This window comes from Penaeus vannamei, chromosome 14 (genome assembly GCF_042767895.1).
Source record: "Penaeus vannamei isolate JL-2024 chromosome 14, ASM4276789v1, whole genome shotgun sequence".
In the NCBI taxonomy this organism is placed as follows: domain Eukaryota; kingdom Metazoa; phylum Arthropoda; class Malacostraca; order Decapoda; family Penaeidae; genus Penaeus; species Penaeus vannamei.
Genome location: NC_091562.1, coordinates 3,092,829 through 3,105,328, shown reverse-complemented (window position 1 = coordinate 3,105,328; position 12,500 = coordinate 3,092,829). Strand labels below are relative to the sequence as shown.

At 33.2% G+C, this 12,500-nt stretch overlaps 2 protein-coding genes across 12 annotated transcripts in view; both read right to left on the bottom strand.

Moving 5' to 3' along the window:
• LOC113820716 (uncharacterized) overlaps window positions 1-1,661 on the bottom strand; it is a 14,996-nt gene extending 13,335 nt beyond the window's left edge. The window contains exons 1-2 of one of the 2 annotated variants that reach the window (XM_070129626.1): window positions 1,500-1,661; window positions 1-249 (exon numbers count right to left, since the gene is read on the bottom strand). The exon at window positions 1-249 is cut by the window's left edge and continues 145 nt beyond it. In XM_070129626.1, coding sequence (XP_069985727.1) covers window positions 1-177 — 177 coding nt within the window. In that variant the 5' untranslated portion in view covers window positions 178-249; window positions 1,500-1,661. The remainder of the gene's footprint in view (window positions 250-1,499) is intronic. The other variant, XM_070129625.1, reaches the window with a different exon arrangement.
• Window positions 1,662-2,556: 895 nt separating this feature from the next.
• LOC113807275 (solute carrier family 22 member 15-like) overlaps window positions 2,557-12,500 on the bottom strand; it is a 14,712-nt gene continuing 4,768 nt past the window's right edge. For 4 of the 10 annotated variants that reach the window (XM_027358487.2, XM_027358505.2, XM_027358504.2 and 1 more), the window contains 8 exons: window positions 9,247-9,383; window positions 8,455-8,660; window positions 8,100-8,321; window positions 7,492-7,719; window positions 6,235-6,369; window positions 5,976-6,137; window positions 5,551-5,794; window positions 2,557-5,355 (listed from right to left, as the gene is read on the bottom strand). In XM_027358487.2, coding sequence (XP_027214288.1) covers window positions 5,218-5,355; window positions 5,551-5,794; window positions 5,976-6,137; window positions 6,235-6,369; window positions 7,492-7,719; window positions 8,100-8,321; window positions 8,455-8,660; window positions 9,247-9,383 — 1,472 coding nt within the window. In that variant the 3' untranslated portion in view covers window positions 2,557-5,217. Of the gene's footprint in view, window positions 5,356-5,550; window positions 5,795-5,975; window positions 6,138-6,234; window positions 6,370-7,491; window positions 7,720-8,099; window positions 8,322-8,454; window positions 8,661-9,246; window positions 9,384-9,804; window positions 9,858-11,098; window positions 11,462-11,542; window positions 11,603-12,500 lie in introns of those variants that run through there. The other 6 variants (XM_027358490.2, XM_070129623.1, XM_027358503.2 and 3 more) reach the window with 5 other exon arrangements.

Here is a 12,500-nt window from a genome sequence, read left to right as displayed (position 1 = left end):
ACTTTCACTCATCTTTTCTAGAATTTGCATTTTCTTCATGTCTGCCAGAGGTACTGGTGGCAAATAACCATCCTCTTGTACCATGGCATTGTTCATTTCTCTCTGAGGGATAAGGTCTGCAGGCATATTGGGATGTAAGAGAGTTGGTTCCATCCTTGCAGTGAATCTGCAGGGCATCAGTTTTTAACTAATGCATGAGCAGTAGTCAAATTCTAGAATAAGGAACAAGAATTTTCTGCTGCTTCATGACTGCAATATAAAATGAGAAACATGTAAGTAACAAAATAATGCTCAAGAGGAGATCTACTGGTCCAATGAAATATGCCACCACTGCAGCAAGGGCCAACAAACCTCCATTAGCTTCATATATTATGGCTAGATAAGAGCATATAGATCCACTGCCAATTTTCTGTCAAATATAGAACACATCCAAGCTTTATTGTCAAAATATGTCTGAAAAAAAATCTACTACATCCCTAACTTGATAAAACATTTAGCTGCCTTGTCCCTAACTTGAAAATAATTCTGGCTACCCTATCCCTAACTTAATAATGCATTTGTATCCAAATATGCAATACAAATGGAAATGCTGAAGACCTAGAACACAACTAAAACATCTTTCAGCATTAATTATACATCTAGTGACTCCCATAAATATTTTTAAAACTACACAACTGAAAATTTTAACGCTTATACCTTATATAAATTTCATTTCAAAGTATAACGCATACTAATAAAGTCCACAATCCTAGGACTCCATCTCCTGAAATAAGTCCCTTAATCTTTTGGCCTCTGGACGTGAACACTCCAGCAAAGGCTAACAAACTTTCATCACCTTACTTGGTTTGTTACTTTATAAATATGTTGCTTGGGAGGTCTGCAAACTCCAACTTCCCCAGACTGGAAAGTTTTCATATTGCACAGGGAAGTTGGTAGGATGCAAGTCAATTTGCGCAGCTAGAGTTTACAGTCCTAAAAAATTGCACAGGCGGGTATAGGCAGCTGAAAATATTAACTGTGCATATGCAGCTCATCACCATCTAAAATACACAGATAAGAAAGACCATCCTGTTTGCATGGCGTGGCTGGGAATTGAAGTGCGCGAAAATAAATTGGCCCTGCATAACAAACTTCCCAATTAGGCATCTTGCTAAAATTTACATAGTCTAGTTAGGCTAGTCTTAGCAAGAAACCTAAAAGTTTTGCATTCATAGTCATACTTCAGTTAATATCAGGATATGCTTGACTTTTTAAATCATTTTTTGCATATGAAACGGTACTTAAATGTATTCTTTGAAACCACTACCTTAATTACTCTCTATCTTCCAGGTAATGTTTCAAGATTTAGTATAGCATCAAAAGGCAATATTGGATGTAAAACTAAACCACTACCGAATAGAATACGGTAATTGTAATACAGAGCTCTAGACTACACAGGCGTTTATTGGTTTCTGTGACACACTAGTATTACTGGTGGAATATAGTGACCGATTTCTTACATTTCTTTAACAGCTCTTAATGATGTATTAAGAACATCTCTTATTCTTTTACATCTATGAAGTATATTAGTTCCTTGATACTTTTATAAAAGCTTTAAGCCCGATATTCCTGAATACAGACAGCAGCTCCCTTCCTGAAATGTAAACATCAATGTTTACAACGCTTATACTCCGACTTCCCGGTGAAAGGTATCATAGAAAATGGAATTATTTCTAACCATTTTTTATAATATCAATAGTTTAATTGTTAAAAAGTACAACGTATAAGAACCATTTTACTGTAATTATTGTGATAATCAAATGTCATTTACTTCATAAGTGACAATATTGAGTCATGCATAATGCAAATTTCATGGAAATGCTTATTTGGCATATCACATATCTTTAAATTTGGAGTCAGATTTTTATCATATTTACTGTGTTTTAGCCCTAAGCAAAAAGGAATATTTCTACAAAGAATTGCCATTTTCAGACTATCATAAGTTCTGATTGTTTTTCCTTTTTGTATTAAGGGTAAATTACATTGGCTGGCAGTTCTCATTCTGAGGAATCTCGGTCATGTTGGAAAGGTGACGAGGGATACGGTATTGTCATTGAGTTTCTTGCAACGGTCGCATCGACAGGAAGACCATGGCGATGACAACGTACTAGGATATGGTCGTAGGACCCAATGCTGAAGATCACCCTTGCCTTGGGCCTCGGCCTTCGACGCAGGTAATTTTGCACATTCTCTTCTTCCCTTTTCTTTCTCTTCCTCTTTTTTAACCCTTCTGCTTTCCACTTCCTAAGGTGTGAGAGCTGTCTTGAAAGGATAAAAGGCTGACTTTGTGGGTCATGAACAGCCTTTTTAGTTGTCTCGCCCTTACCCCTTAGGCTTATAATAACCAGTAATGAAGATTTTTCTTAGAAACATACCTTCCAAAATGGTTATGGTTAATGGCTAAAAGCGAAAAAAATGTGCTAGACATCTAAGGTCATATTGTACTATAGGAAGGTATAGTAAATACCTTCTAAAAAAAAAATTAAAGGTGAGGACTTACAGCAATAAAGAACATAATTATTAATAAACATTTTATTATCTTTATTAAAGTTTTCTTTTAAAATGACTCAACAACTTTAAATTGTAATCAAACACTCTTGTAGTTCTGTTGTAACAGAAAACACCCTGTCATATTTTACCAAAGATACATAAAAGTGAGGAGTTTTGGTCTCCACAAAGACCAAGCAGATGTGGACGGTCTTAGAAACATTCAAGTTTTACACAGTCATGGAAGTTATTTCTAGGAGAGCATTTAAGTTACATAGCAAGTTAATTCACAAGAAAAGTAATTCAATTATTTTTCTTGATTTTTTCTTTACTTTAGTGCAAGTTATTGTACAAATGGAAGCGTAAAGAGGCAGTTCCAGGGGTGGGAAGTAGTGCTAGTACTTTAATACTTGAAAACTACCTTCCATTTACCAATATATACCAAAAAGTAACAGCAAGGGAAGCAGCTTCACCACAACTAGTGACATCTCTGGAGTTACTAATAAAAAAAATAATAATAATAATGATAGCACTAAAAACCAGTCCCACCTACCTGTAATTACTAGTCTTTGAGACCAGTTCTCCTAAAAGCAGGCAGTACCGATTGACCCATTCTCCCATTGATTGAGACAAATATTAATATTGTGTACAAAAAAAAAGTGGAGAGTTTTTAAGTATCAGAATACTAGCAGTACCTCCTTTATTTAACCCGTTTTCTATGCGCATATTACAGGATACATGAAAAGTATTAACTTTTGGAATAATCTTTGTAACCAGCTAAAGGGAGCAACATATGAGATCAAAGAGAAGAGAATAAAAAAAATGCAAATATTGATTATCTCAAGTGTACCAACCATACTGACACTAATACTATCTCTGTCAAATAGAGTAAAAGGTTTTTAGAGAAATTGCTCATTTAGAAACTAATATGGATTGGAGCTCACATCTAAAGCAATACTAAGGATCAGGATGGCTGCCAAGTGCATTATTAAGAAAGGTAAATTATCTCAAACATGCAAAATGTATTTAAGTGCGAGAGTGGTTTTGGTGTGAATTTAAAAGATAAACATAAAATTTTTACCTATGAATGATCCTCTTTCCTATCCTGACTGATCAACATCGTCAATGGAATATTTAGCAAATAAATAATTAAACATTTTAAAAAATGGCTGACAGAAAATGAGCTATATGTATTTGATTACAAATAAAATATGATATAGGCCAGGTCCACTGACCATTATCATTATAAAAAAAACATTAAAAAGCACCAGTGGTATTTTTTTCTAGCCTGTAAATAATCATATCTGAATTCACATTTTACTTTATTTTAAAAATTTAAAGTCATCTCATAATTGTCGAATATACAAAAAAAATAAAATCTTCAAACCCTAAAAAATTATAAATTCTTTAACTCCAAAACTTAAATCATAAAACATCGCAATGCAGGTTGTCTCTAAATATTTTGTAACAAGTATTTCATATATATATATATATATATATATATATATATATATATATATATATATATATATATATATATATATATATATATATATATATATATATATATAATTTGAAACAGGATAAAATAGCTTAACATGTTAATCACCATTTTGAACACACATGCTTACTCAATATCAACTTTCTCCTTTTCTCTGTATAAAAAATATATATTCCTGTATATAAATCCCATTATAGAAAGAATAAATTAATTACTTGAATGAAATATTTAAGTACAAAAGAATATAAACATAATAATGATGATGGCAATGAGTTTACTTTATAATTAGTACAAGCAGATAGCTCCACAAGGAATCAATTAATAATACAATCTATCTCATCTGTTTGCCCTTTTCCTTCATTTTCAGAAATATTCTTTTTTTTTATCTTGTATTGCTATTAGTAATATTCCCAACATTATAACAATTATAATGTCAATAACATTAATAAGAGCATTGCTATTATCAGCATTAGAAAAAACTTTCATCCCAATCAGGCAAGGTAACCAGGTATAGTAATCGACTTCTTGGTAACTAAGCAGTTGTGGCACGATCCGTGTGTAAAAACACTTTATAAAACAAATCTATCAAACATTACGTGTTCCCAGCCGTATTGGACTAATAGAATAATCAATAACATTAGAATTAATATCAATATCATCATTAATAGTACGGCTACAATCAATATCAATAATATTAATATTAATAATATTAACAACATTAATATCAATAATATTAACAACATTAATATCAATAATATTAATTACAGCATTGATATCAATAATGATAATAATAATAAAACTAATCATCATCATCATCATCATCATCATCATCATCATCATCATCATCATCATCATCATCATCATCATCATCATCATCATCATCATCATCATCATCATCATCATCATCATCATCATCATCATCATCATCATCATCATCATCATCATCACAATGTCACCATGACAATAATAATAACAATAATTAGTGATAACATAACAGTGATAATGATGATATTGGTGATGATAATGATAATTCCAATAATGAAAATAAAAATAATAATAATAATAATAATCAGATGATGAAGAACAACAAGTACAAGAAGTGAAAAGCTCTATAAACTCTGAACAACCTTTCTTTCATATCTGTACAGGTGACGCAAATTTCGTCAAAAACATCTAAGACCATCAAGCTGTTACTCTTCCAGAAGGGGTTCTTGGTCTTCTCTAACTTCCCCCTTCTTGGTAGGGGTGCGAGGCCTTACAGTCTCAGCCCCCACCTCTTCATCGACCATGTTCAGTTTCTGGTACTTCTTACCTGACTTCACTACCTTCTGTGGATGAATTAAAAGAATATGATAGGGTAAATCAGTGTAAAACATTTATGTATTTGGAATAGGTTGGGTGATGTGCTAACATTATAAGCAAATGTGAAAAAGCTACTACAAATTTGAAGACAGATTTCACATTCATGTCTCAAAGTAGAATATGCACATTCAATAAGAACTATTAAATATATCCAAAATTACCTCATTGTTACGGAATGCTATGACATCTGCTATGTTTTCAGGCATTGGTTGCCCCAATGTTTCGGGCAGCTTCAGGTTCAGGACTCCCGCTAAGAATGTCATTAAGCCAAAGACGGTAAATTGCATATTTGGAATGAAGTCACCCAGCATAAGGATGAAGGGAGCAACTATGCCACCAACCCTTGCAGCAACAGAAACAATGCCAACAGCCGAGTTCCGAATAATGGTGGGAAAAATTTCAGCACTGATGGAAGAATGGGAAAAAGAATTACATTATTGACCTCCTTTCAAATATTGTTTTACGCATAACACTAAAATATATCTGAATATAAAAATACAAATATCTACCCCTAAGTCAATAACTACCATTAATAATAACACTGAATTTTATCTACATAAAAATAGATATTTCACTTTTTACTTACCTATGCACATAAGCAACAGAAAAACTTGCAGAAATGCTTAATTTGCCACAAAGGGCAAGGCCAGTTATAACTGTAACATACTTTACTGGTATAAACTGAATTAAAACACAGGCTGTTCCTCCCAACAGCATAGCTGTACATAAAGTTATTCGTCGACCAACTCTGAAATCAGAAACAAAACATACAAGAAAATATTTCAATGTTGTTACAGCTACATTTCTTACATTATGATCTATAATATTACAAAAAGTACACATACCTATCAATAACTGCAGCAGCTGTGATACATGCTGGAATCTCTATCAATCCACTAAGAGCTGTAGAAATGTACACATCTCCTCCAAGGTTGCTGGCAGCCATTGTCAACCCATAGTAGGTACAACTATTTACAAACCTGAAAGGCATGGCATCAGATTACCTCAAAACTTCATGTAAATTTGATAATCATATTTTGGCACTTCAATAACACTTACAAGATGAAATATTAAGATATTATGAATAATTTTGTTAGACTATGAAATAATTCATTTTCCTTACAAATGAATTAAGATTAATCCCTTTAGATCTAGATGACATGACCATCACGTCACGAAAAAATTTAGACTGAGGGACAGGAGATGCTGCCATCACCACATGAAAAATTTATCAGACAGGAACAACTCAATGCTAATAACATATTTATCTACTTCGCACAGAGGATAAACTGGATCTAGTTGCATCACAGAAATTACGGTGCCAAAAACATGGGCAATGGGTTACTTAAGTGACCATCATCCCAGGCATGCGGCACGTAGTCCGGGCATGAATGAACACCCATGAGCAGTGACAAGACTGTGCCTCTCCTTTGTAAGTTATTTTGTGTAAACTTTTTTAGCTTTACCATAATTTTCCAATGTTCATATTTGTCTTTTAATCTGCTTTATCCAGATGATAATATCTTATTTTCCTTGCACAGACTACATATCCCCTCTCTATGTAGTAAATTATAGAATTATAGAATATTTAGTTATTTGTGTAATATTCCGTTTTTTTTCGTAATTTTCAATTTTACGCAATACAATCTGCGCCACCAGTCACAGCGGCCAGGAATACATGAAACACCTGGATCCGGGGTGGTCAATTAAATCTACTGGCTTTTCTTTATTTGACTACTTGATCATATTCCCTCTATGCCCTATATAAATGTCATAAAAATAATAATAATTCACTTTCATTTATGATAATGGTTATTCTTTGCTGTGACAGGCTGTCTGTTTACTTTGCTTCTATATTACCATGTGTGCATGCAATGGCTTGGATTACCATCCACTGCTGCGTGGGATTTGACTGCGGGTCAGCAAGATTGCTAGAAGAAACCACTCTTTTACACCATACTATTCGCAAAAATTAATGTTATATAGAGATAACTGATCAGCAACAGTAAAGAAAAATGTAACAAGGCTGTTTCAATAATTACATAAATTAAGTTTTCTATCTCTAACATTAGTCAACCAACCCAAGTTTAAGAGAACCTCACCATGAAAATATCTGGATTAAAGTAAGAAGTAGAACATACGGATGGCTGACCAAATCCCTGACACCATTTGATTTCTTCTCTTTATTCTTCCCACCGCTTGACTTCAACTCCCAGTGACTAGGCAGTTCTTTGCTCTTTCTATTTTTCTTGGCCATATCCTCTAGAACAACTTTTGCTTCGTCATTTTTGCCCTGTGTCACCAACCACCGTGGGCTCTCAGGAACATAACTGAAATGAGTGAGAACTGATAAATATGAAAACTCTTTGATAATTCCAACTACAAGTTCCTAATACTGAAACACAAACTATGGTACATAACCCTAATACATCTGGGTAAATAAACAACTTCCTATAAACTGTATCTCAACAACTACAAAAAATATGAATGCTGATGGAAGTACATTTTCTTCCAATACTTATACAATTGCTGTTTTTATGGTTGAAGGAGAAAAAATATATATATATACTATAACAATATTTTTCAACTATACTGTAAAATATATATATATCTTCACAATGAAGCTCTTACTTAACTTGAATGCATGAATATCAACCTTAAAGCAAAGTTAAAGACAATCACCAGAAGAAATATCAAATGTCTATCTTACCAAGGTAACAAAAGGAAAACGATTCCCGATAATGAACAGACGAGAGTTAGCGTTCTCCAGTCACTCATAATGGAAGCCAGCCATGAATAGATGCCAATCCCTATAGCAAAGACCATGGCTACACACATCCCACAAAAGCTGCGCCAACTGGTTCCAATCAATTCTTGAGAAAGCACAAAACTCACAAGTATCACCAGGGCACAGCATATTCCTCCTAAAAATCTAGAAGAGAAGTAAAAAGATTCAGACAATTTCAACCATATAACATAACTTAATAAACAACCAAATAATGATACAAGAGCACTAAAGTAGAATACAAAACTACAAGCACATAACGAGATAAGCAGAATCATACCGTAGAATTATCATTATCATTAACGTTGGGGCAAAGGCACTGAAACCTTCAAAAGCAATGGTTCCGAGGATGGAAACCATGAGGGTCTTGAGTCTCCCAATGACGTCAGCTACACTACCAAGTACCAGTGCGCCGGTCATGACCCCTCCCATCCATACTGACTGAACCATTGCTACTTTGTACTTCTCACTGCATATCAGGTTCCACTGAGAACGGGAAATTCATATTAGTAGTCAAGTTTCTTGGCCTTACTTTTTAAACATTCTCTTTCATATGCAAAGCCCACAATATTGTAACTATTTAATACACTAATTAAAACAAACTCAAACACTTCAAAAGTATATCAAATTTCATCATTACATCATCAGTTTAAGGGCCACTAAATCATTGCCAATCACAGAACATGTTAACATTCATGAGCAATAGTAATAGTAATAAATCACAGCAAGGGAGGAACTAGTTAGGCAGCTGTTGCTTGGCTAGCCCTGTAACCACTCATGCAGGAGCAACTTGTGCACTTTCAACCCACGATACTTGAGGAGAATGTCTATATTCATCTCTGATTTGGAGTGACTCCCAGACATTAAAACGTTCATCAATGAAATATCTTAATAAAAGTATGTATATTATATATAACATGAAAAGTGTTATCAATGCACTTTAATCTGGCAAAAAGGATTACCTGTTTTACCTTTCCTCTCTACAAATCAATATTGTTTACCTGTATATCTCATTTACATGTACACCTAAAATATGCCTATGGATTATCAAGATACAATACCATGTACATACCTCTGACGCAAAGGATTTGTACTCCGATGTGTAGGATAGTCTGCACTCTTGTGGGTCATTGTTAATGCACTTATTAATGAGAGGCTTCGCTGTACTACTTGCATTTTTCTCATAACATTCAAAGGATGGATCTAATCCTGTGAATATAATTTTTATTAGGTTAAAAGAAATTTAAAAGAAAATCAAAATTCTTAAGACATGGAAGATACTATCTGATTAATATGTCACTGTTTTCAAAGACAAATAAAAAAGTATAAGTATAAATCACAAAAACCATTTACAGCATTCTACATAAACTACGGCATGTGCACACTATGTCATCTAAGAATGCTTACAGGTTAGGAAACACAATTATACATGCTACATAAATAATAAGTGTATTGTATTCAGCAAAAGCAACTGCTATTTACATGCACAATTCTGCACAACTATAAACATAGGCGGACAACTTTAAACACAAAATAAAATTTTCCTGAGGACTTTACAACTTTGACACAAATGCATGTTAGTAGCTAAACATCTTTAACTCCTCAAAAATTGGTACATGCATTATTTTACCTTTGTTATTATCATCTCTCCAAATGCTGTTTTACTGTAAGATACTCGTGCTACTGTAAATATCAAATGTTTAATTGATGATATGAATAGGACAGTCCTATTCTCAAGAGAAGTGTAAGGCACAGCTACAATAATCATTTTCTCAAATATACGTTCAACCATACAAGATTGTAGTAGAAAAATGTACTGAGACATCTAGCATATATACTTTCCACTTTTCAATAGCACTTTCCCACCTCATACAAGCAGCTATTGTACCTCCATTTTCATATTATAAGAATCTTTACATACATCTTACAATTAATTACCAACATATTATTTGTCCTTTTACATTTTCCAAGTGTTCAACAACAAAGCAACTGTTTTGCTAAAGATATGAAAAAGTTTGTGACTTGAATAGTGAGTGACCATGAAACAAATCTACTGGGATGACAATGAAAGAGAAGATAAGTGTGGAAACAAGTCTAAAAGATGAACATATGTAAATGTAAAAAAAAAAAGTTAAGAGGACTTATTTTTCCAACCTTCTCCTCAGTTCTAATCAACACAGCCGAAATATGTAGGGGAGTTAAGTTACAGATTTGACTAAGCCTATTTCTAGTTTTCATAATTTACATCGGCAATATTTATATTTACCTGGTCTATCACTGACATCTTAATAAATGCAATAATTGAAAATTTCATCTCTTCATCATATACATATATTGGCTATATATGTGAAACCCTTTTATAATCCATCAATGGAACAATTTTAGCCTTGAATATGAATTTCATAAATCATGCTATGTTTATCAACAATGGAATTATCATTTAAGACACCTGTTCTGTGCTCTTAAGAAAGGATTCTACAAAGAATACAGGATAATACAAACAGTAAGTTTACTATGGAATTGCGGTGACAGAAGTTGGGTAAGAGACTTAATTACTGTGATCCTGGTAATTTATGAGGAGATCTATGAGGGAAAATAAACCATATACCAAAGGAGCCAAAATTCAAGAAATTATCCCATAGAACCAAAACCAGCCAGCCCAAATCAGCCTGAAACCCATCTGGAATGCAGAACAAAAAATTTCTATATATATGCAAAAAATATTTATATATAAATAAAAGATAAACAAATCAATAAATCAATCAAAAACAACTTATTCTGAACTAATAAAGAAATCAATGTGTACATACAACCAAGAAAAGATCCAGAACCACCACTGATAAGGGAAGTGCACCGAGTGATAACCCATAATTCATTGTGTGAGTGAGGGGAGTGGAAGCCAGAATATCTTTTAAGCCACCTACCAGTGAATACATTAAGGAGCATTTGAGGAGCCACGAAGATCTGAAGAATACCTAAGAGGAGAAAGTATGTTCTCTGGCTCCATCCGAACTGTCCAATCAATTCAAACACATCATCCACTGTATATTGCATTGTACAACAGCACAGTGATCACTTTGCCTTTCAGTGTGTTTGTTTTCTGAACAGATGATTATGAGCTGATGGTAATCTTAATGATGTGTGTACACCTAATATTCACTCAATTGTTTCTATCTTGTCACTTCGTGTATTTTGCATGTATGGAAATAACACAACTGTTCTTTCACAAGTGGTTGCAAAAAGTCATTGCACTTCAAGTTAGAAAAATCACAGTTTATCATTCAGTTCTAGAAATAGAAATCATTTAGGCTTACACAGACAAACACTTAGAGAAAACATATCAATGTACATTTAGCAAAATAACTTACATAGCAAGAAGCCCATGCTGGCTTATATACATCTCAAGTTAGTGTTAGCAGTATTCATTCCTGCAAAAGAACAAAGCTACCACCATTAGCATTTACTGCCTAGACAATATCAGTTTCTTCATAATGCATTTTCTGACCAGAGTAGATATATGATATTTGTTACAATGTATCATTCATGTAAAGCAACCAAAACATGTTCATATATTAGTAGCATTATAAATGCACAACTCAAGGTAAAAGCCTACACTTATGTACACAGACAAGTGTGCACAGATACTAATCAAGATGAATATTATTTACATCTATATGCACACTTACTCTTACTATTTACCTAAATACCTCCTTATACATTCACTCACTCATTCTCACTCTTTCAATTACTCATTAACTAATGTATTGACTTATACACACAGCTATTCTTTCTGTTAATTGTCTAATTAATTCACTCACTCTCTGGACCTAATCTAATTGGGTCTATTCGTATCTGCCAAAACAGTAATGCTTCCATTCCCAATAATTTTCAATTCCTTTAAATCATTTGGCCCTGGACCGATTTCAATGTGTTTTTTATACTCTTTTGATTTAAAAATATCATCTGATAATAAATCCAAAACTGTATATCTGCTAATCTATATCTAACAGCAAATATTACCATACATATGTTAACATGATCATCAATTATTCCAAACCCGAATATTAAAGTTAAAATTCTACTAGTTTCACCCAAAACATACTAAAAGATTCCTGTAAATACAAAGGAGTGATAGTAGGACCAAGAAGAAAAGATTACTATAAAAGAGACACTCCTAAGAAATAAAACTATAGAATAGGCATAGACAAACACAGCATACACAAGTCAAAATCAGACATGTATAATAAAAATACCAAGACACATGAAACAAGAAAAATGCTTGATGACCAAGGCAGCTGTGGAAGAAAACTAAATGCAAAATTATGG